At 39.2% G+C, this 25,506-nt stretch overlaps 1 protein-coding gene across 3 annotated transcripts in view; it reads right to left on the reverse strand.

The window, feature by feature from the left end:
• ASXL3 (ASXL transcriptional regulator 3) overlaps positions 1-25,506 on the reverse strand; it is a 148,328-nt gene that overhangs the window by 50,888 nt on the left and 71,934 nt on the right. For 2 of the 3 annotated variants that reach the window (XM_074944427.1, XM_074944425.1), the window contains 4 exons: positions 20,394-20,515; positions 6,742-6,859; positions 5,686-5,805; positions 717-880 (listed from right to left, as the gene is read on the reverse strand). In XM_074944427.1, the coding sequence (XP_074800528.1) occupies positions 717-880; positions 5,686-5,805; positions 6,742-6,859; positions 20,394-20,515 (524 nt within the window). Of the gene's footprint in view, positions 1-716; positions 881-5,685; positions 5,806-6,741; positions 6,860-13,391; positions 13,435-20,393; positions 20,516-25,506 lie in introns of those variants that run through there. The other variant, XM_074944426.1, reaches the window with a different exon arrangement.

The following is a 25,506-nucleotide window of genomic DNA, read 5'->3' on the forward strand; positions in this document are numbered from 1 at the left end:
GGACAGATACAGAGAGGACAACACACATTGGGAAACCTGAACTAATAACTTGAAAGATTTATCTTCTCCTCCCATGCCCATTCCCATTATCTCCAGTGGAACGGGTGTTTGACTGGACGAAGTGAGCACTGGTGGGGCTCATGCAAGAAGTGAGTCTTTTAATAGGGATACGAATGAGGTGAGAGGATGGAGGCCTGGTGCACTGGAACTGAGAATTTGTTCCAAAATGGGCTGAAGTGTGGAAGAAGGCATGGAGATAGGAGTGAGAGAAGGAAACAAATTAAGCATTGAGGCTGATAATGTTGGCAGAGTGCAGAGGCTGAGGGGAACATAGCAAAAAATGAGATGTGGGGTGAAATTGTGTAGGTCCTTGAAAGACAACAAGTTTAAGCTTGCTAAGAAGGCAAAGGGGAGCAAGTAAAGGTATTCAACGGGTTAGGAAGGTAATCTGACCAGCTGCATTTTGGACAGGTTGTAATCGAGTGGTTTGGGTTTCAGGGAGGTCAGAGAAGTGGAGGCAGCAGGGAGGCAGGATATGATCTGGACACAAGTGAATGTTAATTTAAACTCTCTGATGCAGAATAGCTAAGAAAAACAATTATTTTACAAGTTTCATTCTATAATGATTTTGAGTGGAATCAAGTCAGACTTCATAAATATTCAAAACACAAAAAGTTTTATTAGTAAGGAAGCAAATGTTTTATGTTTCTACTTACCTGCCTGTCTACTTCTGGAAGCAAAAGCAGAAGGTATTGTTGAAAATGCTGAGGTAAGGAAGCAAAGGTGTGTTTGTTTATTAAAGCCCTCAGGTTAGTGTTCACTAGAATAGATCCTGGTGTTTCTATGTCAATATCCTCAGCTTTGGTCCATTTCAAATGTCCTGGAGTAAATAAACAACACATTTACCTTTACCACAGATAACAGAGGGAACCGGAACAATAATTTTTCTCAAAAGTTATTTATATTTTATATAGTATAGTGCAGTCCAATAAGACAGAGCTTTGTGATGGGGAATACAGCTTTCTCCTGGATTCTAGGAGCTTCCTTTTATACATCCCAATGTTCACTTCCTCACCTTTCACAGCATCCATGTTCCAGTCTACACCATGACCAATATTCTCCTTCTTGAACTAGAAGTCAGGAAATCTTGGTTTAGCTGAACAAGTAAATTTTCCTGTCATTTCACCAACATATTTTTAAGCATCTACTGCTAAGCAAAATTAGTTCACACAAGACTGAATGTTTGTTAGAACATATGTGGCTGCCTGAACAGGCTCAAGTGGGTGAAACTTTATTACACAGAGTAAAGTTTTTATTTGTGCTCCTGTACGTGCAGCACATTGTTGTACACCTATCATATTCATTTGCTTTTTCTATATATTACCACTCTTCTGTGTTTTTATTCTCTCTTCAAAAACCCTTCGTGCATTATCACAACTTGAGACATATGTGATCACAGAGGAGAGACTGTCTAATTTATTAGTGATATATTAATTTTGTGCAAATAAATTCATATTTTTCTGAATTTTCATAAAATCTAAAAGATGTAAATAGCATACTGCAACTGCAGACTAACCCATAAGAATCTGTCAAATGGGACAAGAAGACTCATTAAATTAATTAGCTGACCAGTCCCAGCAAGTCCAAAAGAACATGCAAGTTCTAGGTGAGATTAAAAAAGAATAGATTTATACCCAGAAGGTTCAGTAGAAGTGCTCAAGACAGAAACTGCTGAGGCAAACCACCTGAGATTCTTGTTTGCTTGGACTTTTAATATTTCAAAAGTCCTGCAAAGCGATGCTTCAGCAAGATCACACCCAAGCAACAAGGTGAGTCATGCCCAAGTTCTGAGGGAGTCCCCTGAAATTTTTGTGTCATTATTGTTAATATTGAGAATACTCAGCACTTATACAGGGTCTTTCATCTGAGGATCTCCAAGTGATTTGTAAAGGAGGGTAGATTATCCCTATTTTACAGATCGGGAAACTTGGGCAAAGAGACCTTAAGAGACTTGTTGAACGTTACTCAGTATGAAGAGTAATATGAATACAAGTACTACAATTTGATTTTTCTGGATTTCTTAAGAGCCTTATTGTTTGGTCTCTGCTGAAAAGCTACGATAGTGTCCAAAGAAAAGTTTGCAGCCAATTTGCAAATTCTATAGTTTTCCACTTTGAATGAATAGAGAAATTCACAGCCTTCCATAAATTTCCTGCAATTTCTTGTTATTTTTCAACAAGCAACACTGACTGAATGAGATAAGGGTTAGTTTGTCTTCAGCATCGTGTAACCTTATACAACATATGCTTCGAACATCCTGCATTTCAATACAGCAAAAACTCCATTAAAACCATTGAATCCCCTGTTATGAAGGACAATCATGTGGAAGAAGTGCTCATTTTAATGAGTGCATTACATTAAATTGCCTTCACCATCTGTTCCACCCACTAACTATACATGCAGAAAAAACATAATTCCCAAGTGTAATACGAGTAAGTATGATGTATATGATTTAAACGCATGTTTACAGTCCTTTCTTTTAACAACGTAGGATGCATCTGTCCTCACGTTTTAGGTGCAAATTGGAGAAAAATTGTTCTCCCCCACTAATATCTTCCCCTTTGATGGAAAAAGCTCATGGAAAGGGAACAGGTGCTCCTAAAACTAAAAATGAGTTTTATACTGTGGAGTTGCTACCATAGTATCTCCTCTAGAATGAAAGTTTCTGAAGTGGACAGAGGGTGTGATGTCTTGAAATTGCAAATAGCCCAAGAAGCTTTCAAAAAATCCGGTTTCATCTTCACAGATCTGGGGCATACACATGTTGTGTTGGCTCCTTCAACCTGCGATCAACTTCAATTCAGTATTACTGCAGAGACCATATGAATTAGTAGGAGTAATTGCTTTAACAACACAACATATCATCCCCAGAATAAAGTGCTGGTAGAATATTCTAATGAAACCGTGAAAAAAAACCATGCTTAAAAATGTGTTCAGGAGGATGCCAAACACTGAGATGAGACAATACGTGTCTTCTTTGCTTATAGAGAGGTACCTCGGGGAGCCACCCTTTGAATTATTTTATGACCATCAACCTAGGGGACCCATAGCTATCAGAGAACTGGAAACTGAGGTCAGATAAAAAATAGAGCCCTGCAATTATAGAATACACCCCAAAGATGAGAGAAACTCACTCAGTTTATTGAGCTGGCAAAGGAGAAACTAACACAAGTCCCAATAAATCAGAAGACATGGTATGATAACAGGGGCAAGGGAATTAAATATAAACCAGGTGAAAAAGTTTTGCTTCTGCTCCACAGCAGTGAGACTAAATTAGTAGTAAAATGGCAAGGACCATGTAGTCATGAGACTGGTAAGTCCTGTATATTATGCAATTACCACAGCTGGTAAACCAGGGCAAAAATATATTCTGTGAATTTATTCAAAAGGGTGGAATGAACCCCAAAGTGGTCAGAAGGGTTTTCTTGCAGGGCATACCACAAGTAAATCAGAGAGTACAATAGAAGAAATATGGGAGATCGGGAGAGTCTCTGGGAATTCAGATAGTTAAGCAATGTCTGGAATTGAACCAGGCACAGCATTGGGATTTGGACCTACTCTTAAAGGTATATAGCAATTATTTTACTAGTACCCCAGAACACACTGATACTTACTCACACAATAGATATCGAGGGCCATAAACCCATAAGACAAAGATTCAAGCGTATATCTGAATGGATGAAACCTTTGGCAGAGGAAGAAAAAGAAAACATGCTCAAATTAAAGGTTCCTGAAACCTCCAGAAGCCCATGGCATTCCCCAGTGGTTACTGTGCCCCCAGAAGATAGGGGAATTAGGTTCTGTATAGATTTCAGAAAAATTAATGCTATCTCTACATTTGATAACTATCCAATGCCAGGAGTTGACAAAACACTGGAGAAAATGGACATGGAAAATCTCTCTCAACCCTACATCTAGACAAAAATTACTGAAAGATCCCTCTAAACCCAGCATACCATTGTAAAACAGAAGTTCCTACACCCTAGGGATTTTTTTTTATTTAACAACAATACCATTTGGTCTATATGGCCCACCAGCCACTTTTTAATTAAAGACTGATGGATAGTCTGCTGAAAGACAATGTATGAAACTGAGTTACATAACTCGATGATGGGCTGTTATTTAGCAAGACTTGGGTGAACTATCTGGTACACCTAAGAGCAACAGTCTAAGGCTACAGCTACTCTACAGCCGGGATCGACGCTCTGAGATCAATGCACCGGCGGTCGATTTAGCGGGTCTAGTGAAGACCTGCCAAATTGACAGCAGATCACTCTCCAGTTGACCCCTGTACTCTACCCCCGTTGAGAAGAGTAAGGTAAGTCAACGGGAGAGTTTCTCCCATTGACTCCCCGCGGTGTAGACCCCACGGTGACTCGACCTAAAGTATGTCAACTCCAGCTACGTTATTAAAGTAGCTGGAGTTGCATGGCGTAGGTCGACTTACCACGGTAGTGTAGACATAGCCTAAGAATTACTTATAGTAATCAATATGAAGACATGTGTTTAGCAAACAAAGAAATAAAATATCCTGTGGGGTTTTTTTGTCTTTTTTCAGAAAATGGATTCATAAAACTAAAACAAGACAAAGTAAGGACACTAAAGGAGACCAAGGTTCTTACCACCAAAGGAAAACTTAAATCCTTTAAAAGGTTAGCCAGCTACTACAGAAAGTTTATTCCTAACTTCTGAGATGGCTGCTCCACTAACAGATCTCACCAAATACATGTCAAAAGGACTCAGACTGCTGAATGTGAACAATCCTTTGTGGAGATAAAGAAACAGTTATGTTATTACCCCATTTTACGTAGCCCAGTCTTTGAAAAACCATTTATTTTGCAAACAGTTGCTTCTAAACTGGGGATAGGAGCAGAGCTGAGCCAAGAATCTGAAGAAATGGAACACCCTATTCTGTAAGTGAACAGAAAACTGTTCTTCAGAGACAGAAACACTCCACAACAGAATAGGAATGTCTGGCTTTTGAAAGGTTACTTTATCTCCTCTTAGGACAAGATTTTACATTAATTACAGATCATCATCCTCTAAATTGAACAATATGAAAATATTTGGTATTTAGCACTACAGCCATTTAGCTTCAAAATAATGCATGAGTCCTAAAATCAACATAAAAAGAGGGTACCGTGTCTCATTATGGGATGGAATATGAAAATGTTATTGAACTAACAGGTTTTCTCCTGACAAGAAGAAAGAATGTGCCATTCTCTTCGGGAATAAGAAAGAGAAGATTGGGAGAAAACATAACAGAAGATAAGAATACTTTCCAGCTAGTAAAAAGGGTAATGCAAAAAGCAGTAGCTAGTTACAAAATGGCCTCTTTGGAGGCCAAAATGCAACTACTTCGCTCTGTCAAATTTAAAAGGCCAGTTGCAGAAAGGCATGCTAGGAAAAAGATTCCTATATGAAGGCAACCCTGCGGAATTCACAGGGATGAGGTAGCCATCAGAGGAGGTATGCTACTGGGGAAGAGCCTGCTTTTGCATTGATAACAGCATCAGCATATTACAGTGACAAAAGGAACTCTCTAAAGGGAGATTACACGATTTATAAAAACTTCAGTATTATAGTAACAAATAAAATACTTTAGACATCCCAAGTCGTACTCACCTAAACCAGACTTTTTTAATCTCTTTAAGTGCTGACTTGTTTGTTTTCCAGTTGGAGATTTTTGCCCATGTTTCATTTCTTTATCAGAACTGTCTGCTTCACCATTTTTTGATTCAGATCCTTAAAAAAACCAGAAACACATTACAGGGATGCACTTTATTCCTCCTTCAAAACAAAAACAAAAATAAGGGTTTTTGTTTGTTTGTTTTTTTTAAATCAAGAGCGACATCTAATTTATCTGATACTTGCTGAAAGGTAATATACCTTTTTGGCCACAATTTGATTCCTGAGCACTGGAGGAAATGGAAGGAAAAGTTCAGTAAATCAAGTAAGTTGTGAAAACTAAATTTTGCTGAACACTGCAGTCAATCAAGATGTTCACTAATCCAATATAAATAGTGCTCTGCTATGATACTCAAGAAATATCTTTAAAAATAATTAAGCTCCATAATATGGAGTAATAAAGCACTCAAAGGAGAAAAAAAATCATTTCTTTGCAAAGTAACTTTTACAAAAAGAGGTGTACCTGGAAAATACAATCATCGATCTGTTATAAATGTGGATGTACATCTCTGTAGGATCCTTTTAAAATGAAGCGGCTAACAACCAGAACTAAAGGTCAGGGTTGCACCGTGGTGATAAGAATGTTGCCAGAACAAAAAAGCTAATGCAAGGATCTCTGGTATTGCAATGGAGAACTGAGACACAAATTCATACTCACAGAGGAGTTGTTTTCTGATGGCGTTGAATGCTAGCATGTGGTCTTCCATTAGAGTTCCACAGACAAACAGAAATGTTACTTTGCATTCCCTTAAAGCTGATTCTGCTATCAATTGTCCGTTGATTATGTACTTTCAGTTTTTTAATAATAAAACAAAGAAAAAACCCTCCATCTTTGACTCACTAGATTTGGTGAGGAAATAAAGAAGTTATACAAAACTACTATGTGGAAATATCACTATTTGCAGCAATTCTACATTTTGTATGCTACAGATTCATTCAGAGGAAGGCTTTGTGACTAGAACTAATATTTCACACAGTCCTTTAGCTATTTACCTGAAGGTGAATCCGACTGCTCATCAGACACCTTTAATGGTGTCAAAACAACACGAGGAACAGTCTTGTTAACCATCATTGAGACTCCATTTCTTCTTTTCTGCTGTTGTCTTAAAGCCTATAAAAATAACAAAACATAAAAATGCAACAAAAATACTGCTTTTAAGTGGATTACATGAGACATTTGCCTATCATTAAATTGAACCTCCTAAGATAACTGTACTTTACATAGTTACTGATTTTTCAGACTTCACACTAGTCCCCTTTATGTCATTTTCTTTTAAAAGCATAAAATGAGGCTTTTGGTTTTTAAGATAAAGAAGATGCACCTTAGATCATTTTCCAATACAGTTTTGACAACAAAGAAGCACATAACTGTTTGCTCTACCTTAGCAGCACAACATGATAACCCATGGAATTTGAAACTAAGACATCCAAGGAAAATAAATGTAAAATAAATGTTTTGAAACCAGAATAAAAATGTGTGTGTCTGCACATCTCTTGCAGGTGCATCCTCTCCAGTATACTGCTCAGTCAATCAAGTTAACACAGAGTGTCATCAGTATGTACAGCATGTAAGGACTACAGTATTGATGCACTCACTCAGCCGTGAGTAGTGCTGCACAAAATCACTGAACATGGCAGGAATCATTTATTTCTGTGAAGGGAATCAGTCCTAATCTTGGAAACCTTGCAGCACTTGGCTTCTGTCTGCTTGACTTTGGGCATTAACCTTCAGAACACGAACATGATGGTGTTCTGGCAAATCCAGGGGAAAATGAGACAAGAATAAATCTCTACAAATGGGAGTGCTTTGTGTTCCATAAATGGATCAACCACAGGGGTTAATAATGTAATACAAAAATATAAAAAGTTTAGAAACAGTGAATATCTGCCAGATTATTTTATACAGAAAAAGACATGAGAGTCAAAGGTCTTAAAAATATATGAATACGAACTTTTGCCAGTTAAGATATTTACAAGAATTGAAAGTTTGGAACAAGTCAGAATGGACTGGACTTCAATACTGATCTTCTCTAATCTTCTGCAATCTAAATATTGCACTCTTCTTTTCCTCTCTGATTTGTGTTTTGGTTTTTTAGATGGTACTCAAATAGAGGACACGTTTGGAAGGACTAAAGGGATTATTCATACTAAACATCAGTGCCTGGATTTATGAAATTAATTCTGTAATTCATCTGTAGTACATTCATAAAATATTTCACATAGGTAAAACCATTCCAAAATCCTAAACGATTATCTATTGCATTTAAATAATACACTATAAAATACATTCAGCCACATAAAAATATAGTTAAACTATTTCATTAATGTATATAGGGTGCTTATCCAAAGGCATCTGAGCACCATGTAATACAACCAAAATAAAACATCTGGAAATCAAACAAAAGAGAGAAGCTGCTCAGATCCACATGAGGTTATCCCAAAGGTCAGCGCAAGCAGAAACCAGAACAGTCAAGACCAACCCCAAATTTCACACCTCACCTCACCAGCCATACCAGAATGCACACAGTGCCAAAAACTGTCTTGAAACATTTCCCTCAATCCATAGTATTGCCTGGCTAAAATTAAACCCAGATGTCACTTACCCAAATAACAATGTCATTTAGATAGTAAATTTTAAAAAAAAAAAGTCAATAAAGGATTAATTGAAAAGGAAGCAAAGTTGTGTGATATCAGTCAGCATACATAACCATAACGTAACCAAAACCCATCTCTCTTTATTAACTCCCTTAGCAGCTTCACATACGTGTTGAACTGCAGGGAGAGGAGATTATAAACCTGCAATCTCCTATGGGGAGACCCCTAAAGTGAAGTTGAGCCGGTGCCCGTGACCAGAGTCCACCCCCTACCAAGACTGAGCATAGCCATTCGGGAGCACTCTCACTCACCTCCACCATGGACTTCAACCTTGTCATCAGCACCTGATGGAAACCAGTATTTTCCTATATATTACACAGAAAATGCAACAGAGGCATATTTGCTTTCTGATGAATTAGTTTCATGGGGGAAAGTAAGAGATGGGGCATTCTCCATCCACAAGAAGTTTTAGTCTATTTCGATCTAACGTAGGCATTTTCTAATGAACCCATAACCAATGTCTCTGGGCATCGAATACAAAGTTACGCTTCTCTTCGTCACTCAGATTTATTTTTAATTTAAATTTTCATAATTTATTTGTTTTGAGACCCATGGTCTTCTATTTAACAATCAAGCAGCTAACTATGGGAATGATCCTGGAAACTTATTGCCATGCATGGATCTTTCCTTGTGTCTGGAGCCCCACCTGGAGTCCCGGTGGAGGAATTGAAATAAGGGTCCGTACACGTGGATACGTGCAGGACTGGGCCCTAGGATAATGAAAGCTATAAAGCTACATGTGCATTGTATTTTTACTTTAGTTAGTTATAAAAGTACCAATGAAGAATATGGTTTCCAGCGAGGAAAAAATGTAAAACTACTAACTCAATCCATGCCTGTCCTCCCTCCAACCTCCCAAAGGAAAGATATGGAAAAAAACTGAATAATTTAAAATTGATATCTATTGTAAAGCAACGTCTGGGATTTTTGTCAGCCCACCCTGTTTGCTGGGGGATGCTAATCCCTGCTGACTCATCACGACAGACGGAGCTTGTCACTTCCACCCTAGATTTAAGGCCCTTTGGGCAGTGGGAGCTGAGGTCTAGCACTGAGAGGTTTTTGCAAGAAAAACGTAGGAAGAGACAAGATTAGGAAGACATCTCAGTCAGAGGTTTATGTTTTTATTGTTATTCTAGTAACCAATAAAACCCAATTCCAGAAAGAATAAGTTTGGACTAAAGAAGCGTGTGCATACTCTTGCAAGGTGGAGACTCTACCTGCATACACCTAACCTGAGGGGTATCAATTTTAGGATACAAGACTACTGTAGGATATGAGAAGAATCTTGTATCCTAAGATTAATTAGGATAAAAGGCTGTAAAAGGCAGAGTCCAAAAGAGAACACAAATTACTTGATAAACAGCCTACTTTACTAACTGTAGAATTCTAATTCCCAACTGATTTCCATTAAGTAGTCACGAAGGAAAGCTTGCTTTTTTTTTTGCCCCCACTAGAGAGCAGCAATGCACTGGAGGTTTCGTGGTATTTCCTAAAATACTGGCCAATTATATTTAACTGATTTTAAGGTGGGAAAGACTCTGACCCAGGTGGGCAAATGGCTGTTCTCCCTGTTAACAACTGAAAAAAGCCTCCCTTAGGGGAGGAATAAAAGAAAATGATATCAAGCCAAACAGTAACTGGGGAGAAGAAAAACCACACACCCTAAAGATGGTGTAAATTCCTCTCCAAACCCAGAAGATCAAATCGTCAAGTTTTGTGTTTGTACCTTCTACTGCTCTGAAATCTGAGTGATTTTTTTACATCTCTACGATTCATAAAGAAACAGTGCAGCACACAGATAAAGAATTAATACCGAAAAACACTTCTATTTGAGATTAAACGCATGACATGCGGAGAATGTTAAAAAATCAGTTATTAACAACACAGCTATGTAACACTTGGTTGCATCAGGCAACATCATCCTGGATTGCTACTTTGTGCTATAAATGTCAAGTCTACATTCTGAAACTTCTATCATGAAACATAACCTTTGAAATTTCACACATTATGGATCAGAAATGTTAGGCTATGGAATTTTTCTGGTCTGACATATGAAAAACAGGATCTATGCCATGCTGAAGAAAATCTATTACGCAAAATAAATAATGAGTCCACACCATGACTATGGATTCTAAAAATTGGAAAAAAATGAAACAGATAGATTTACGCTGTATCACCAGTTCATTTCACATCACCATAAATTTAGTGAAATTCATAAATCTTTGTCCCTTCGCTTACCCTATTCTGCTAGCCAAATTAAAGAAGTCTAACTGCTATTCCTCCATTAAATTAAAATCTCACTGACAACCTTTTTTTTCCACAGATACTAAAAAAACCACAGCAGTGAGCATTACAACATACTTCCAATATTCTTATGAGGCTGCTACATGCTTAAGCTTTTTAACACACATTAAAAATGTTGAATTATAAATACATAAGTGCAACACTAAGCACTTTGTACAATAGTATTATCTTAAAACAGTCTCATGAAAACTGCTACAGAATATAAGCGTAAGATCCAAATACATGGAAGGAATTTATTTATTACACGCTAGACCTGTGGACCAGGATTAATAACGTATGTAATAGTAATGGTAAATAATTTTGAGAGGCAGGGCAGTCCAGTGGATAGAGTACTGGACTTGAACCCAGAAGACTTGGGTTCTAGTCTCATCTCTGCCACTCCTCTGCTGTATGACCCTGAGCATCACACTTCTGTATCTGTTTGGATTCCCACCTTTTGTCATATCCATTTAAACTGCAAGCTCTTTGGGGCAGAGCTTTCTTCTGAAATGTATCTGTATAGTGACTAGCACAATGGGGTGCCATTCTTAGTCAGGCTTCTATATGCTACTATAATACAAATTAGCTGAACATTATGTACATGAGTGATGGCATGGAGGTAAAATGTAATAAAACATACGGCAGCATGTGTGTGTTAATTAAACCAGCATTACTTCTTCTACAAGAAGCTTGATCATACAACCACAACTACAATTTCCATAGATCATTGTAGTACAAAAGTAAAACTATTTTTTGTTGCTTTTCAACAGCACAAAAACTGGAAAGACAAAAGGGCTGATGTTTGTGTTAAATAACCATTCTGACTTGCATAAGAATCGGGACAAAGATGGCATGTGCATCAACTCACTAATGATTTTACTTTCAAAAGAAGAGAGTTTGTTTCAAAACAAAAAATGGTTTGTGTAGTATTAAGTGGTTAACAGTGATCAACTGAAAAATCTTCTATGGAGAAAAACTCTCTCTCTTCCAACTTAGCAAAAAGCAAACAAGCCACACAGGAAGCAGCTTGTGTAATATGTTTTTATTTTAATAAAAAGCCTGGACTATATTAATGAGATCTAGGTACTGGTTAGTTTGCACTTGAAGGGTCTACATGGTGCAGTGCAGCATGCTCGTACGTGCTGCAATTTACAGCCCCACGGTCTGAACTGCTGAGCCATGCAGACTATTTTGTAATTAAAATAAAAACCAAATCACCATTTTCCTTCAAACCAAACTCCCCAACCATGGAGCACAGACCACACAAAGGATATGCTCAGCTAGAGTCTCTTTCCGTTTCTCCTAAATAAAACATGTATCAGGCCACTTTTAACTGAACTAGTGACATTACATCAATGTAAATGACAACTGTGCAATGCACCTTGCTTCTCTGCAGACCTGCCCCATGCCCACACACAGCATGCCAGTCAACAGTGCAGGCACACTGCCATCTGGGTACCTATCCCACAGTCGCCACCATAGCTCCCTAAAGTAATGGGTTGTGAGAGATTTGGAAAGGCTTCTTTGAACCCAAGGGAGTCGTGGAATAAGGTGGTCCAACTTCCATATCTCCCTGGGAAACACAGCCATTTCTGCAAAATATTTTCAAAATGGTGGTCAGGCTGAATGGACAGAGCTCATTATTTGCCCAGGGAGAATTTTCTGCTGGAGGCCATGAAAATTAATGGCCAGACATTACATGTGGTCCAGGAGAGGCAGCAGGGGATGTTCCAGTGGAAACTTAGATGAGCAGTGCATGGAAAACATGGGGGCAACTTGTTTGTCGAGAGAGAAGCTTGAGCCATCCTCATCCTAGCCTAAGTGACTCCATGAGTGACTTAAAAGAGAATTTTGTCAAGCCAAGTGCTACATTTGGGACAAGACCATCACCACAGACTGGTGGACAGAGTTGTTCAAGACTTTGGAGAAGCAGCAGTGGCTGCAAAACTTCTAAAGAAGTAAGGAGAGCTTTTAGCTGCCGTCTCAAAAGCTGACCCCAACAATGCAGCAGTGGTGGATTTGACCTGAGGTAGTTGCTAATATAAGGATACATTTTTATGATTTTGGGTGTGGGAAATGGTAAAGGAGAGAGGTGCCCAGAAGGATTTAATACGGTAATGTTTCAAGCTTAAAACATTTTTCTTAATGAAATTTAAGAGAAAGAAATCCTGAAAACCATGTTTATTAAAACACAAAACATGCAGGCCTGCTGCAGTAAGCATCCAATACAATTAGCCACAACCCCCCACACAGTTAGTTATTGGACACAATATGAACAGAGAATGAACCTGCTCCTGTTCTCTTTTTCCTGACAATAGGCAGGGGTTGAGTACCATGAAAATGACCAGGAGGCAAGTTCTATAAATACTGCTACTGTCCCATACCATAGCACTGTCTTGAGGAGCTGGTGTCCACGCACAGGGACCTGTGGAAGGACACATCATACACTTTGCTTTCAGGCTCTACATGTACTCCCTGAAGAACAACCTCTGGAACACTTGTGCTTCCAGCCTCATTTTCCTGTCATGATAATTTTAAGTCATGACTTCTCAGTTCTCTTCCCTATTCATCTTGGAATTCAGAAAAGCAACTTAGTTTGTCCTCCTCATACTTCTGTTTCTTGGCTGCATTTAGTAAGTTCTATCACTGTCCCTTTCCATGTTTCCCTGAAGGTAAAGAAACAATTCATCTCTCTCATTTTTCACCTGTTGACACGAAGATTTGTCAAGCAATCTGCCTCTTGTGTTGCCAGATGTCTGATCACACTCCGCTTATGTTGAGAGCTAGCATTTCCCAGTTGTGGCCTGGATGCAGTGGTGGTTTCTAAAATGAAATATAAGGAAATGGTTAATATGCACATTAACAGACTAGACCCCTTACAATACCAAGAATGCAATACAAGCAACGTTTTTTAAGTTCACTTTGGAATTCCAAAGCCTCCAAGGAAGACACCCTGTGCTAGGATTAGAGATGGTAATGATCATCTCCCTAAAATTTATTTATTTTTGTTCCCCGATGAAATTTTGGGTTAGCTGGAAGGAGTTTGAGTGTGTTCCCGGTAGTAGGTAAAGGATGTACATTGCAGTACAGTGAGATTAACACTGGGTTACTTACTGCAGACTGCAAGATTCATGGAAAGACCCTCTGCATTAGATTGTAGCAAAGTTGTAGCAAAGTAAAGGAATTGCTATTAAGGTGAGCGTAAGGTGGCAGGGGGAAGAGAGGCTGATATATTTGCTGTACTTATTTTCTCAATTGGTAACATAGGATGTGCAATGGAGCTGAAGAAAGTGAAGCGACTTTATAGGAGGGTCAGGGAGTTTGGGAACTGAATTAAGGATGAATGTCTACAGCACTGTCTTTCCCAGAATATTTTTTTAGAACATTTGGGAAACTTTGGGCTAAATTACACCAGTATCTGACAGGCCGTATCTTGACAGAGCCATGCTTTCACTGCTCTGGCCTATAGCTGCTTTAAAGCAGGTTGCTACCTGATAATAGCTTAGGCTTGTGTCCCATGTATGTGATAGAAAGACAACATCAAATGTAGTTGGAAACAGATAAGTGCTTTATGTCCTCTTACCCAAAAGCAGCATGTGGACCAAGCCATAGTCCCCACCATGTAGCTTTCTGAAAGCATTCCGTTTTGCCATTTTTAATATATTTGTGTTTCTGTAACTTTATTTTTTAGCTTTCCCTGCTTGGTCATCCTGTTGAGACTGGTCTTGTGGCATGGCTCTCAAACAATTATGCAGAATTTGCCAAGTACTTGTATCCTTACTTTGAACAGCAAGTGTAGCTGACAAATGGGGTGTTGTGCGTGGGGCATATGGAGAGGGCTCCTGACTCTGGCAGCATTCACTGGAGGAAGGGGTATGGAGCTGCCATTTTTGCTACCACAGCACAGCAAGTGGAAGGGTTCCTTCCTCCCTCAGAAGAGACTGCAGCTACCCATTTCAAGACAGTTATAGCAGCGCTCAGATGAACCCAGCCATCAAGCATGCAGATAAAGCCCAAAGCAGTAAAAACAGCAGCAGCAACATACCTTGTGTGGAGTCCCCTTATTTCCTGAGCATCACATCCTCCCAAACCCACTTGGCTGCTGTCTCTGGAACTTGTCTCAATCAAGAGGGCTTGAGGCCCCAGCACAGTCGCAGACATGTTCTGGCCCTCACTCTGATTCTAGGCCTGGATGATGGTGTCCTCCTCCTCTTCCTCCCACAGCACGCTGCTGGGTGCCTTGGTGCTGTCAAAAAGGAACTCCGCTCCAAAGGGCTAAAAGTGAGGCAGATTTTCTTCCCTGCCTGGAAGGTCTGCTGGCACCCCAGGCATTGTTGCACTGCAGCTTCAGACTCTTTATCTTCTCCTGGCACTGTCCCATGGAACAAGTGATAAGCTCCTGGGCAAAATGCTTTTACACCTGGTCACAACAGAGTTCAGCAGATACTATCACTTCACCATCCTTGTGGTTCACAAGCGTCCTGTGTCATCTGCATCAGACCAGTCGGTAGATATGCTCATATGATCGCTTCTTCTGAGAAATGCCCCAAGAGCAGCTTGGTAAATGTAGCAATCACAAAGAAGTGGATGCTAGTGAGAACGTGTGTGCCATGAGATCTAAAGTGGGTGCAGCAGCTCATTCAGTACAAGTGAGGGAGTTGCAGAAAAAACTTGACCCAGATCAATAGAACAGAAATTTTACCAGAGAGGCGCAGTGGAAGATGGAGTAATTGCCCATCGCAGCTGCTATGCCAGAACTTGAGGTCTGTACTTGAGTTAACCTTGCTCACAGCAAGTGCAACTTACACAGCGGTGTGATCGCCTGTGTTCCATTGGTAGCAAGTGTGTGTGTGTAGATTGTTACTTGCATGGTAGGAGATCCTCACACTGGTTAGCAGGCCAAAATCCTCTAGTGTAGACAAGATCATAGAGGGCAAAACAACATGGGAATGCATGCCACATCCCCTCCCCAATAGTGTTGGATAAGAAGAGCTGTGTGGCATGCACCTGCCTCCAAAAGCAAGGAAGAAATAAGAATCTAGCAAAGGAGAACCTGCCAGCAGAAGCCACACATAAATGGGAGCTCTACCACAGGAACTATTTTAGAGCAAGCCATCATAAACTAGGATCAAGTTGTTAAATCTTCCATTCAGTTATAATCAAGAGCAAAGTCAGGTGATGAAAATCCCCCAGCCCTCCACAGAAGGGGAGACTAATGTGCCACGTACTGGAAACACACCCAAGACTGAAATACTCGAAACACTTGCCCCAAAAGTGTAACACAAGAGAGGGTGGCAATACTAAAAAGCTCCAGGGATTGGGACATTAACACAGGCCTTGCAAGATGAGGACACGAGATGCGAGCTATGACACAGACTCTTAGAGTGGACTACCACTGCAATCTCCCCTATCCCTGAATAGCAGAGCGCAGAAGTGACTAAGCAAAAGTGCCCATCCCCCACTGCCATTCTGACCTAGTCATGGGCAGGACCCAGGGCTCAAAAGGTGCCCTCCTTCTCACACTACAGGCACAGCCACAGAAGCATGGTGATACTGGAATAAATCCCAGTACACAAGGGGAAGCATGTCTTAAAGATGCAGAATGTTGCAGGGGAAACTAAACCTACTCTTAGTGGTCTAAAACAAAAGGTTTCTAGAAACCTTTATAAAAAACAACCCAAACTCCAACATAATACTCTAAAGCCAACTCCACATGATTTGTTTGGTTTAATAACTATATTAACAGAGCAGACCACTCCATCTGAGCTCAGATCTTCAAGCAATATTTCACATTATCAGCTGGACTTTCATTTACATTTAATGGGCAAAAATTAAGCAAAAGATCAATATTAATTAAAAAATCTTCCCTTATTTAATATGATGAAGGGGAAAAATGGTTGAAAGAACGCTTTGTGGACTGCCATTTTGTGAGGGACTGTTTTATTAATGAAAAAATAAATGTACAACTAGGCAAGTGCTCACTGTGACACTGTACAGCATAAGTAGCTCTTATTAAGAGCACAATGAAGGTTTAGCTTCTTGGTATTGCAGAGTAGAACCAGTAAGTTAATATCAGTTGGTAGAGTGTCACATACAATTGCCTAATGTTTCTGTGTATTCAAACATACTGCAGGCTATTCTCTGTGCAAAGACGACATATTATGTGTCCATAACACCAATACAAACCCTGAAGAGAGGATATATGGTAGGTGAATAAACTTTCAACAGCAATTTTCTGAACAAAATTGCTATTGAAAGTTCATTCATCTATCTTATAGGATTTACAATACTGGATTATATCAAATACAGCATCTTGCCTGTGGCAGTGGCCAATACTTGATGCTTCATAGGCAAGTAAAAAAAAGTGCAAAAAAACCCCATCACCTCAATACACCTAACCAATTGTGCAATGTTGTACATGATGTAAACCATTCTTCGCAGACAGCTGTAATAATACACTCACAACCTGAAGCATAAGATCTAATTACCATAATCTTTATTACAGCTGCTTTCCATTCTTTCTATTGACTACTTAGCATTCTGGTACTCTTGCAAACCTACTGCCCTATGGACAGTTTTGCAAGGACTTCCATCTCGGATATGAATTTTTATGTTAATAAAGCTTCTGTAACTGCTTTTGGTTTCTGTTCATTTGTTTTATTTTTGTTTTCAGCATTTTCCATCCCCTTCATTCCCCCAAAAGCAAGTAAGTGACAAATCTGACCCTAAGTGTTTAAATAAATGTTGACTCTTTTCTACTCTAAAGGTTAGGAGTTCATGTAAAACAGTAGTGGCTTAAACACCATCCTGGCCACTATGGAGGTAGAAGCCCTCTACACCAACATTCCACACAAAGATGGACTACAAGCCGTCAGGAACAGTATCCCCGATAATGTCACGGCAAACCTGGTGGCTGAACTTTGTGACTTTGTCCTCACCCATAACTATTTCACATTTGGTGACAATGTATACCTTCAAGTCAGCAGCACTGCTATGGGTACCCGCACGGCCCCACGAGTATGCCAACATTTTTATGGCTGACTTAGAACAACGATTCCTCAGCTTTCGTCCCCTAGAACCCCTACTCTACTTATGCTACATTGATGACATCTTCATCATCTGGACCCATGGAAAAGAAGCCCTTGAGGAATTCCACCATGATTTCAACAACTTCCATCCCACCATCAACCTCAGCCTGGACCAGTCCACACAAGAGATCCACTTCCTGGACACTACAGTGCTAATAAGCGATGGCCACATAAACACCACCCTATACCGGGAACCAACTGACCGCTATACTTACCTACATGCTTCCAGCTTTCATCCAGACCACATCACACGATCCATTGTCTATAGCCAAGCTCTACGATACAACCGTATTTGCTCCAACCCCTCAGACAGAGACAAACACCTACAAGATCTCTATAAAGCATTCTTACAACTACAATACCCACCTGTGGAAGTGAAGAAACAGATTGATAGAGCCAGAAGAGTACCCAGAAGTCACCTACTCCAGGACAGGCCCAACCAAGAAAATAACGGAACGCCACTAGCCGTCACCTTCAGCCCCCACCTTAAACCTCTCCAGCGCATCATCAAGGATCTACAACCTATCCTGAAGGATGACCCATCACTTTCACAGATCTTGGGAGACTGGCCAGTCCTCGCTTACAGACAGCACCCTAACCTGAAGCAAATACTCACCAGCAACTACATACCACACAATGAAAACACTAACCCAGGAACCTATCCTTGCAACAAAGCCCGTTGCCAACTGTGTCCACATAGCTATTCAAGGGACACCATCATAGGGCCTAATCACATCAGCCACATCAAAGGCTCGTTCACCTGCACATCTACCCCTGTGATATATGCCATCACGTGCCAGCAATGCCCCTCTGCCATGTACATTGGTCAAACTGGACATTCTCTACATAAAAGAATAAATGGACACAAATCAGACGTCAAGAATTATAACATTCAAAAACCAGTCGGAGAACACTTCAACCTTCCTGGTCACTCCATTTCAGACCTAAAAGTCGCAATTCGCCAACAAAAAAACTTCAGAAACAGACTCCAACGAGAAACTGCAGAATTGGAATTAATTTGAAAACTGGACACCATTAAATTAGGCTTGAATAAAGACTGGGAGTGGATGGGTTATTACCCAAAGTAAAAACTATTTCCCCGTGCTAATTTTTCCCCCTACTGTTACTCACACCTTCTTGTCAACTGTTTGAAATGGGCCATCCTGATTATCACTACAAAAGGTTTGTTCCCCCCAGCCCTGCTGATAATAGCACACCTTAATTAATTGGTCTCATTACAGTTGGTATGACAACACCCCATGTTCTCTGTGTATATACACCTTCCTACTGTATTTTCCACTGCATGCATCCGATGAAGTGGGTTTTAGCCCATGAAAGCTTTTGCCCAAATAAATTTGTTAGTCTCTAAAGTGCCACAAGTACTCCTAGTTTTTTTCACATATTACAGAAAATCTAAACTAAATGGAGTTTCCAGACACTGTTTGACTCACTCACAACTCACCCATATTCCACACAATTAGTAAAGCCTGCTCCACCCTCGACTCCACTTCTGCTGACCTACAAGCCTAACGGCTCCAATTTTGCAAACCACCTCTACTCTGCAACTCATGTAGGCATGTGCTTAAAGTTAACTTCAAGCACATGCCTAAATCCTATTGACTTTAACGGGACTTAACTTTTAGTGCTTAAGTGTTCTGCTGAACAGGGATAGACATAACCACATGCTTTGGTGCTTTGCTGAGCTGTGGCATAAGTTAATAACTCTGGAATGGCCTAGTGTTTGAGATAGTTGGCTTCAACTACCATTTTTATCTGCTAAATGTAACCTGGACACAAAATAAGGGAAAAATTAACCAACACCACCTCATTACACCAACATTTAAGAAAAATGATAAAATAAAATCTTTAGGAAATGGGAACCATTTCTGCCTTTGGCAAATAGAAAGCAGGATTAGAGTGATGTTTTTTAAACAAGCATTTCTATGGTTTTTCATTCACTCTGCTCTGACATGAAATTGATTAGCACTGTTTGGAGCCAATTTTTCACATCATTATACTGTTCAGTTTACATCAAAAAATGACTATTCAGTCACCTGTTCTAAGCTTTATTATTTATTGTGCAACCCAAACCCATCCAAACTCAGTTTATTCAAAACAGACACTCTCAGGTACTGTATTTTTGCATTAAATACAGTATGTGGACACACACTCACTCTATAGAGAAACTGAACAGCAAGTACACTCACTTTTCAGTGCTACAACCTCTCACAAAATCTGTTTTGCAAAATTTATTTTAAAGAAGTTTATCAACAAAAGGGCTTATATAAACAAAACCTGGGAAGTAACAATAAAGCATACAAAACGTTTTCACTTGCACAGGAACCATTTAAAAACCTCCTCAAGTATACAATAATAAGCAGGATTACAGCACAAGTGCACAGAACACAAAAGCTTCAAAATTTCCCCCCACAACAGTTCTTCTTATTGCAGATGTTTACAGATCAAGAAAAAAACATCCAACTTCATAAGTTGCTGGTATTTTTATTAGAAATGTCTTCACATTTTTCTGTGGTATTTCTACATTGATTTCTTGTTTAAATAGTCCTGAGCAACATGTTAAAAAGAAAGCCACCTGACTACCAATAAATACCAGCTTACCTGTTTAAGTGCCTTTTTGGTGTGCTGCTGGAAGGAAGACACTAGCTTGCTTTGCACTGGTGTGTTAGTAAGGCTTGAGTCTCGATTGGAAGATGCTTCTTCAGGTATCTGCTTTGGACAAACTATGAAAAAAAAAAAAAGAAAAGAAAAGCATTTTAAGAATACCATTGCTTAGGAACTTGAGGTCTTAAGAGGCTCCTACAAATGGAATAAGAGAACCCGTCACCAGAAAGCAATCTCCACAGCTGATGGCCCATGAAAGTCATGGAGTCCCAGGGTCTGTATAGACTTGAATTTTCAGCCGCACCCTAACTTCTAATGCATCGCTTCACAAATGTTTGTTTCTAATCCTAGACTTGAATAGAGGTGAGAGCTGAGTTCCAGAATCATAGAATATCAGGGTTGGACGGGACCTCAGGAGGTCATCTAGTCCAACCCCCTGCTCAAAGCAGGACCAATCCCCAACTAAATCATCCCAACCAGGGCTTTGTCAAGCCTGACCTTAAAAACCTCTAGGAAAGGAGATTCCACCGCCTCTCTGGTGAACGTTCACGCTGGGAGTTATACCAGTATAACTACAGTGGTCTAATTATATTGCTAAATTTCCCCTTGTAGACATCCAAGCTCTAAGTGGCAACAGGGGCTGGGCCAGGACAGAAGTTGTGGAGTGTAGGAAGCTCCAATTACATACACTGAGCTATTTTCCATGTCACCCCACCACACTGGGGATCCTCCCGAATTCAGAAAACTAAACTTTTCTCTTGAATAAGCCAGCCTGTTGTAGAACCAAATTCTATATCCTTCTGTACAGCTCAGGAGCTCATGGGTATTTTCCATGTGATCAAGCCTTGAAGTGGCAACTGAAATATTTTATATATATCATAATGTTTTCTAAATAGAAGTAGACAGTACCTTATTTTCCCCAGGAAGTTTAACAAGATTACATGTCTGAATATATATATAGAAGAGAGACACTGATGGCCCTGTGTTCTAAAAATATTTATAAATATGTAACTGCGTAACAGATTGTAATGGCTTCTAAGAAGCCCTCCCCGTCTATCATGTAACTATTGCTTGATAAACAAAGAACACACACATGCTCATTTGAATGATGGACTGGAATAGCTCACAAAGAGGAGTTCTGGTCTCCCAGGCAAATATATGTTGCTATTTTTCAGGTCTCTTAAAAATACATGTTTTAATGAGTTAATATTACTGTACTTGCTTTTAAACAGCTGCCTGAATGTGTGTTTGTGTCAGGGTCTCTAAGGTAAGAAAAAGCAAAGTAAATTAATTAATTTTTTAAATCCAACTATATTTAAACAATATTAAGGCTGCAAAAACAGCCAAAAAATTCTATTAGACTTACTTTTCAGCAGATATAAGTAAAATGGTTGCAGACTCTGATGCTTTGTCTATACTGCTCCTCCCACCAATTTTAAACACCAGTCCAGCTAAAACAGTGTTAGAACCAGTCTGAATTTTGGGTACATTTCCCCATGCTCACATAGTAAGGTTTCAATCCTGCCCTCAGATACACAGCGAAGATTGCCACATACCTTGGAATATCTACTATAGTACTATACACGTGTAAACAACCCAGTAGATGGTTTTCCAAAATGTGCAATGGCATGTACCACATCTATAAAAGCAGGTTTGGGATCCTCAAAAGAGTTGCAATGGCATACCTCAGCTGTGAATTTGACCTTATACTTTTATCTTGATTTGCTGTATGGTTTTTCTTTTTATTGCTCAGTGGACTGAGCAGAGAATTCAGTGCTGCTCAATTTCTTCATCTTCGGTAATGCCTTCCACCATTGATATTATTGAAACTTTTTTTTTGTATTTATAAGATAAAGTAAGGCATTCTGACAACTTAATTGCCAATAATTCATTGCCAGTATGAGGTATAACTGGTAACATACTGAACATTTGTTTTCATCTTGGGAGAAAAAAGTAGTCAATACTCATCTCACAAATGGTAGAGAAAGAACTACTTTTTTATAGTTATGTCATTATGTCAATACAGTTCTCATAGTGGATTGGGAAGCAAGTTTTGCCAGAAGCTTTATAAGTGAAATGTGTCTTTTTTCTTTTTTGCTTATGTTGAAATTATGCCTCAATACCCAGGGGAGCTGATGGGCAAAAAATGCCTTGAGCTCAACTGCATCACATGATCAGCAAAGCTCACTATCAAACAGACAACTTAAAGTAGTAAGAAGGTGTCAGCAGCAAACACACACGCTAGTCTAAATATTTATTTAACTCCATCTGTGCAATATTTGTGCACCTAAGATATAAAACACACAATCCAAAACCAGAAACTTGATATTTTAAATTGCTCAACTTCTGTGTCCACATCCCTTTTTGTTTTTAATAAGAAATTTTCATGATTGTTATATTTTTATTAGGTAACCAGTTTGTTTTGTTGGGAAAGCAAAGGAGTCAAAGAATTGAAGGAAAAGCAAGAGTTGTTCTATGTACATAAAACCCTACAATGTAAGAAAGGGCAGAAGAGTGGAATCTGTTATAAAAACAAATGAATTATAGAAAAAATATGACAGGAAAGCCACAAAGTGTCCTTCATAAGAAAGTAAGATGCAACATGTCCTGTCACTAAGCATATATTTTATTCTTCCATGGTGACAGGGAACCCCACCCACTCCCTGTATAAATAGAAAGGTCCAATTCTGATGCAATTTCCAGGATATAAACCCAAGTATCGTTCATTTACTTTGGTGATGATACAAGTTCACAATGTTGTGATGCTGTATCACCATCCAAATGACAAGAAGTCAGAGCAAATGTCAAACTCTTGATGCAAAAATCTCAGGACAAAGCCACAATGTTTGTAACCATACAGAATGGAGGGGGGAAATTCATTATCTCACTTTCTGCGAATGAAAAGTGATACAGAAGGAAAACTAAAGGGAAAAGTTGAAGAGTAGAAGCAATAGCAAAACTCCACGGGGAATGGCAATATTCAGAAAAGCAACACCACAGCAAAAAAAAAAAGTCAGCTTCAATATGCAAAATAAAATGAAGAATAGTGTAACAGAAAACAGAGTTATAAGCATGAAGGGCTAGAAGTAACAGGGCACATGTCCATATACACCAATGATAAGTAGACGGAACTGCCACATGCACACATACACTATATCATAAATGTGTGATCCTTTGTTCTCTCTGGATTATAAAACAGCAGCAGCAATACAACTGGCTGCCCATGCAAAAAGTTTTGAGTAGCATGGAGCAGAATGGGACAAACATCTGGGCAGTCAGCAATTATTCACCGCTAGGGCCAAGAGGAAGTAGGGGAAGTTTCTGGAAGCAAGCAGAATTAAGGCACTCCATTCAGTCATATAAATTAGCATTACTGTGTTCTATTCTATATGTCATCTCCTCCAAGGGTACAGGACCCAGTAGAGGAAGTAAGAAGAAAGTGGCTGCGAGACAATAAACTGTTAGGTCTTTGAATTGACAGATGAGCAGGGTTTCAGGTAGAAAGGAAGTAGAAGGTAAGAATTCCTTAGTGAGTGTTCAGAGAGCCCAAAATGAAAAGGGTTAAAAACAAACAAAACAAAATGACTATGCCTAAAATACTTGAGACAAGGTTTATATAACCTTTTCCCTTCCATTTTCTCTTCTCCTTTTAGCAGCAACTTCTCTTCATAGTGAGAAGGATACATTTTAGAAAACCTACAGAACTGTTGGGTTTTTTTTAAACAAAACGTAAAATCAAAGTGCCAACCTTTGACAGCATGGTTCACTAACTTTTTCCAAAACCTTAAAATTAATTGAGGCTTGGGATACCAATATTAAGTATATCAATGCACCAAAAAATGTTTAGTGAAACATAATTCAAAATGACTACGCAGCTACAGCACAGAAAGTTATTAGGAAGATGAAGATTTGTTTATGATCTACAGAAAAAGAAAATTTCCCTGAATGCTTTAAGAAGCCCCATTTTTCCAAGATAAATGGAACACCTGATTTTGATTTCAGACAGGCCAGACTGATTTAAAATCAGACCAAAAAAAATCAACAGTGGTACAATTCCTTCCTTTCTATGGAAACCACAGCAGACGAGAAAGTGTGTTTACTAATAGCCATATTACAAAACAAATTAATATTACTACCAGATGCTAAAAATCTATGCCCACACTTTTTAATATTAAATCATATAGAAAACATCCTCAGAAAAACATAAATCTCTGACTAAAATATCCCACAAAATTTTATATATTTTCATTGGGTGACACAGATATATACTTGTTTTGACATAATTGGTCATAGCTTGTCAACACTGATATATCAAGCAGTTCACCTACGTCACACTTTGATCTGCAGAGCTTAACTTGCAAAATTTGAACAGTTCATATCTCCAATCTGTTACCTTTATTCTTTATCAAACAAAATATAGTTTGGGAGTTAAAGTGATTGTATAGTTCTTTGTATAAAGGAAATAGTAGTACTGTGAAAACATCAGGAACAGTGCTCAAACACTTTTTTTGGAGAAAAGAAAGAACAGAAAAAAAGCCCTGTAAAACGACATGCTCACATTAAAGTAACCAATGCAGCACAAAATATAATGGAACCTAAGAACTCCATAAATCTCAGAAAACTGTGGATCCTCATTCCACAGCAAGGCAACTTTTTCATCAGAGAAGTATGATCTGTCACTAACCAACCACCAACCCTGTAGGCCTCACTAATCCTGCTTTATAGCAGAGAATAACAGAGCCAAGAGACCTCACCCAATTAGCTCCCAGCCTCTCACGTTGTACCACCTCAGTAGCTGGGACCCTCCCACCCACACCAATGAAGCAAAGGGTAGTCAATTTTGCCCTGGAGGGGGTAGATAATTTTCCTTTGTAACTGCTGGTGGGGAAATGAAGAAAATAAATCAAAAGCTGGGTCTCTGTCCGATCTGTAAGCTGAGGAAGAGGCCCGTATGTTCAGGCTGTGAGCCCACTAAACTTCTGCTGCGGAAAAGCCCACTGCACACTAGTATCAGAATATTCACCAAACATATTCAGCAGAACCTCTCAACATCATTCCCAAGACCCAATTGCTCTAAGTCCCAGGCTGCCTTGAATGAGCAAAAATTTCC

Source organism: Natator depressus, chromosome 2 (genome assembly GCF_965152275.1).
Source record: "Natator depressus isolate rNatDep1 chromosome 2, rNatDep2.hap1, whole genome shotgun sequence".
NCBI classification, from domain to species: Eukaryota; Metazoa; Chordata; order Testudines; family Cheloniidae; genus Natator; species Natator depressus.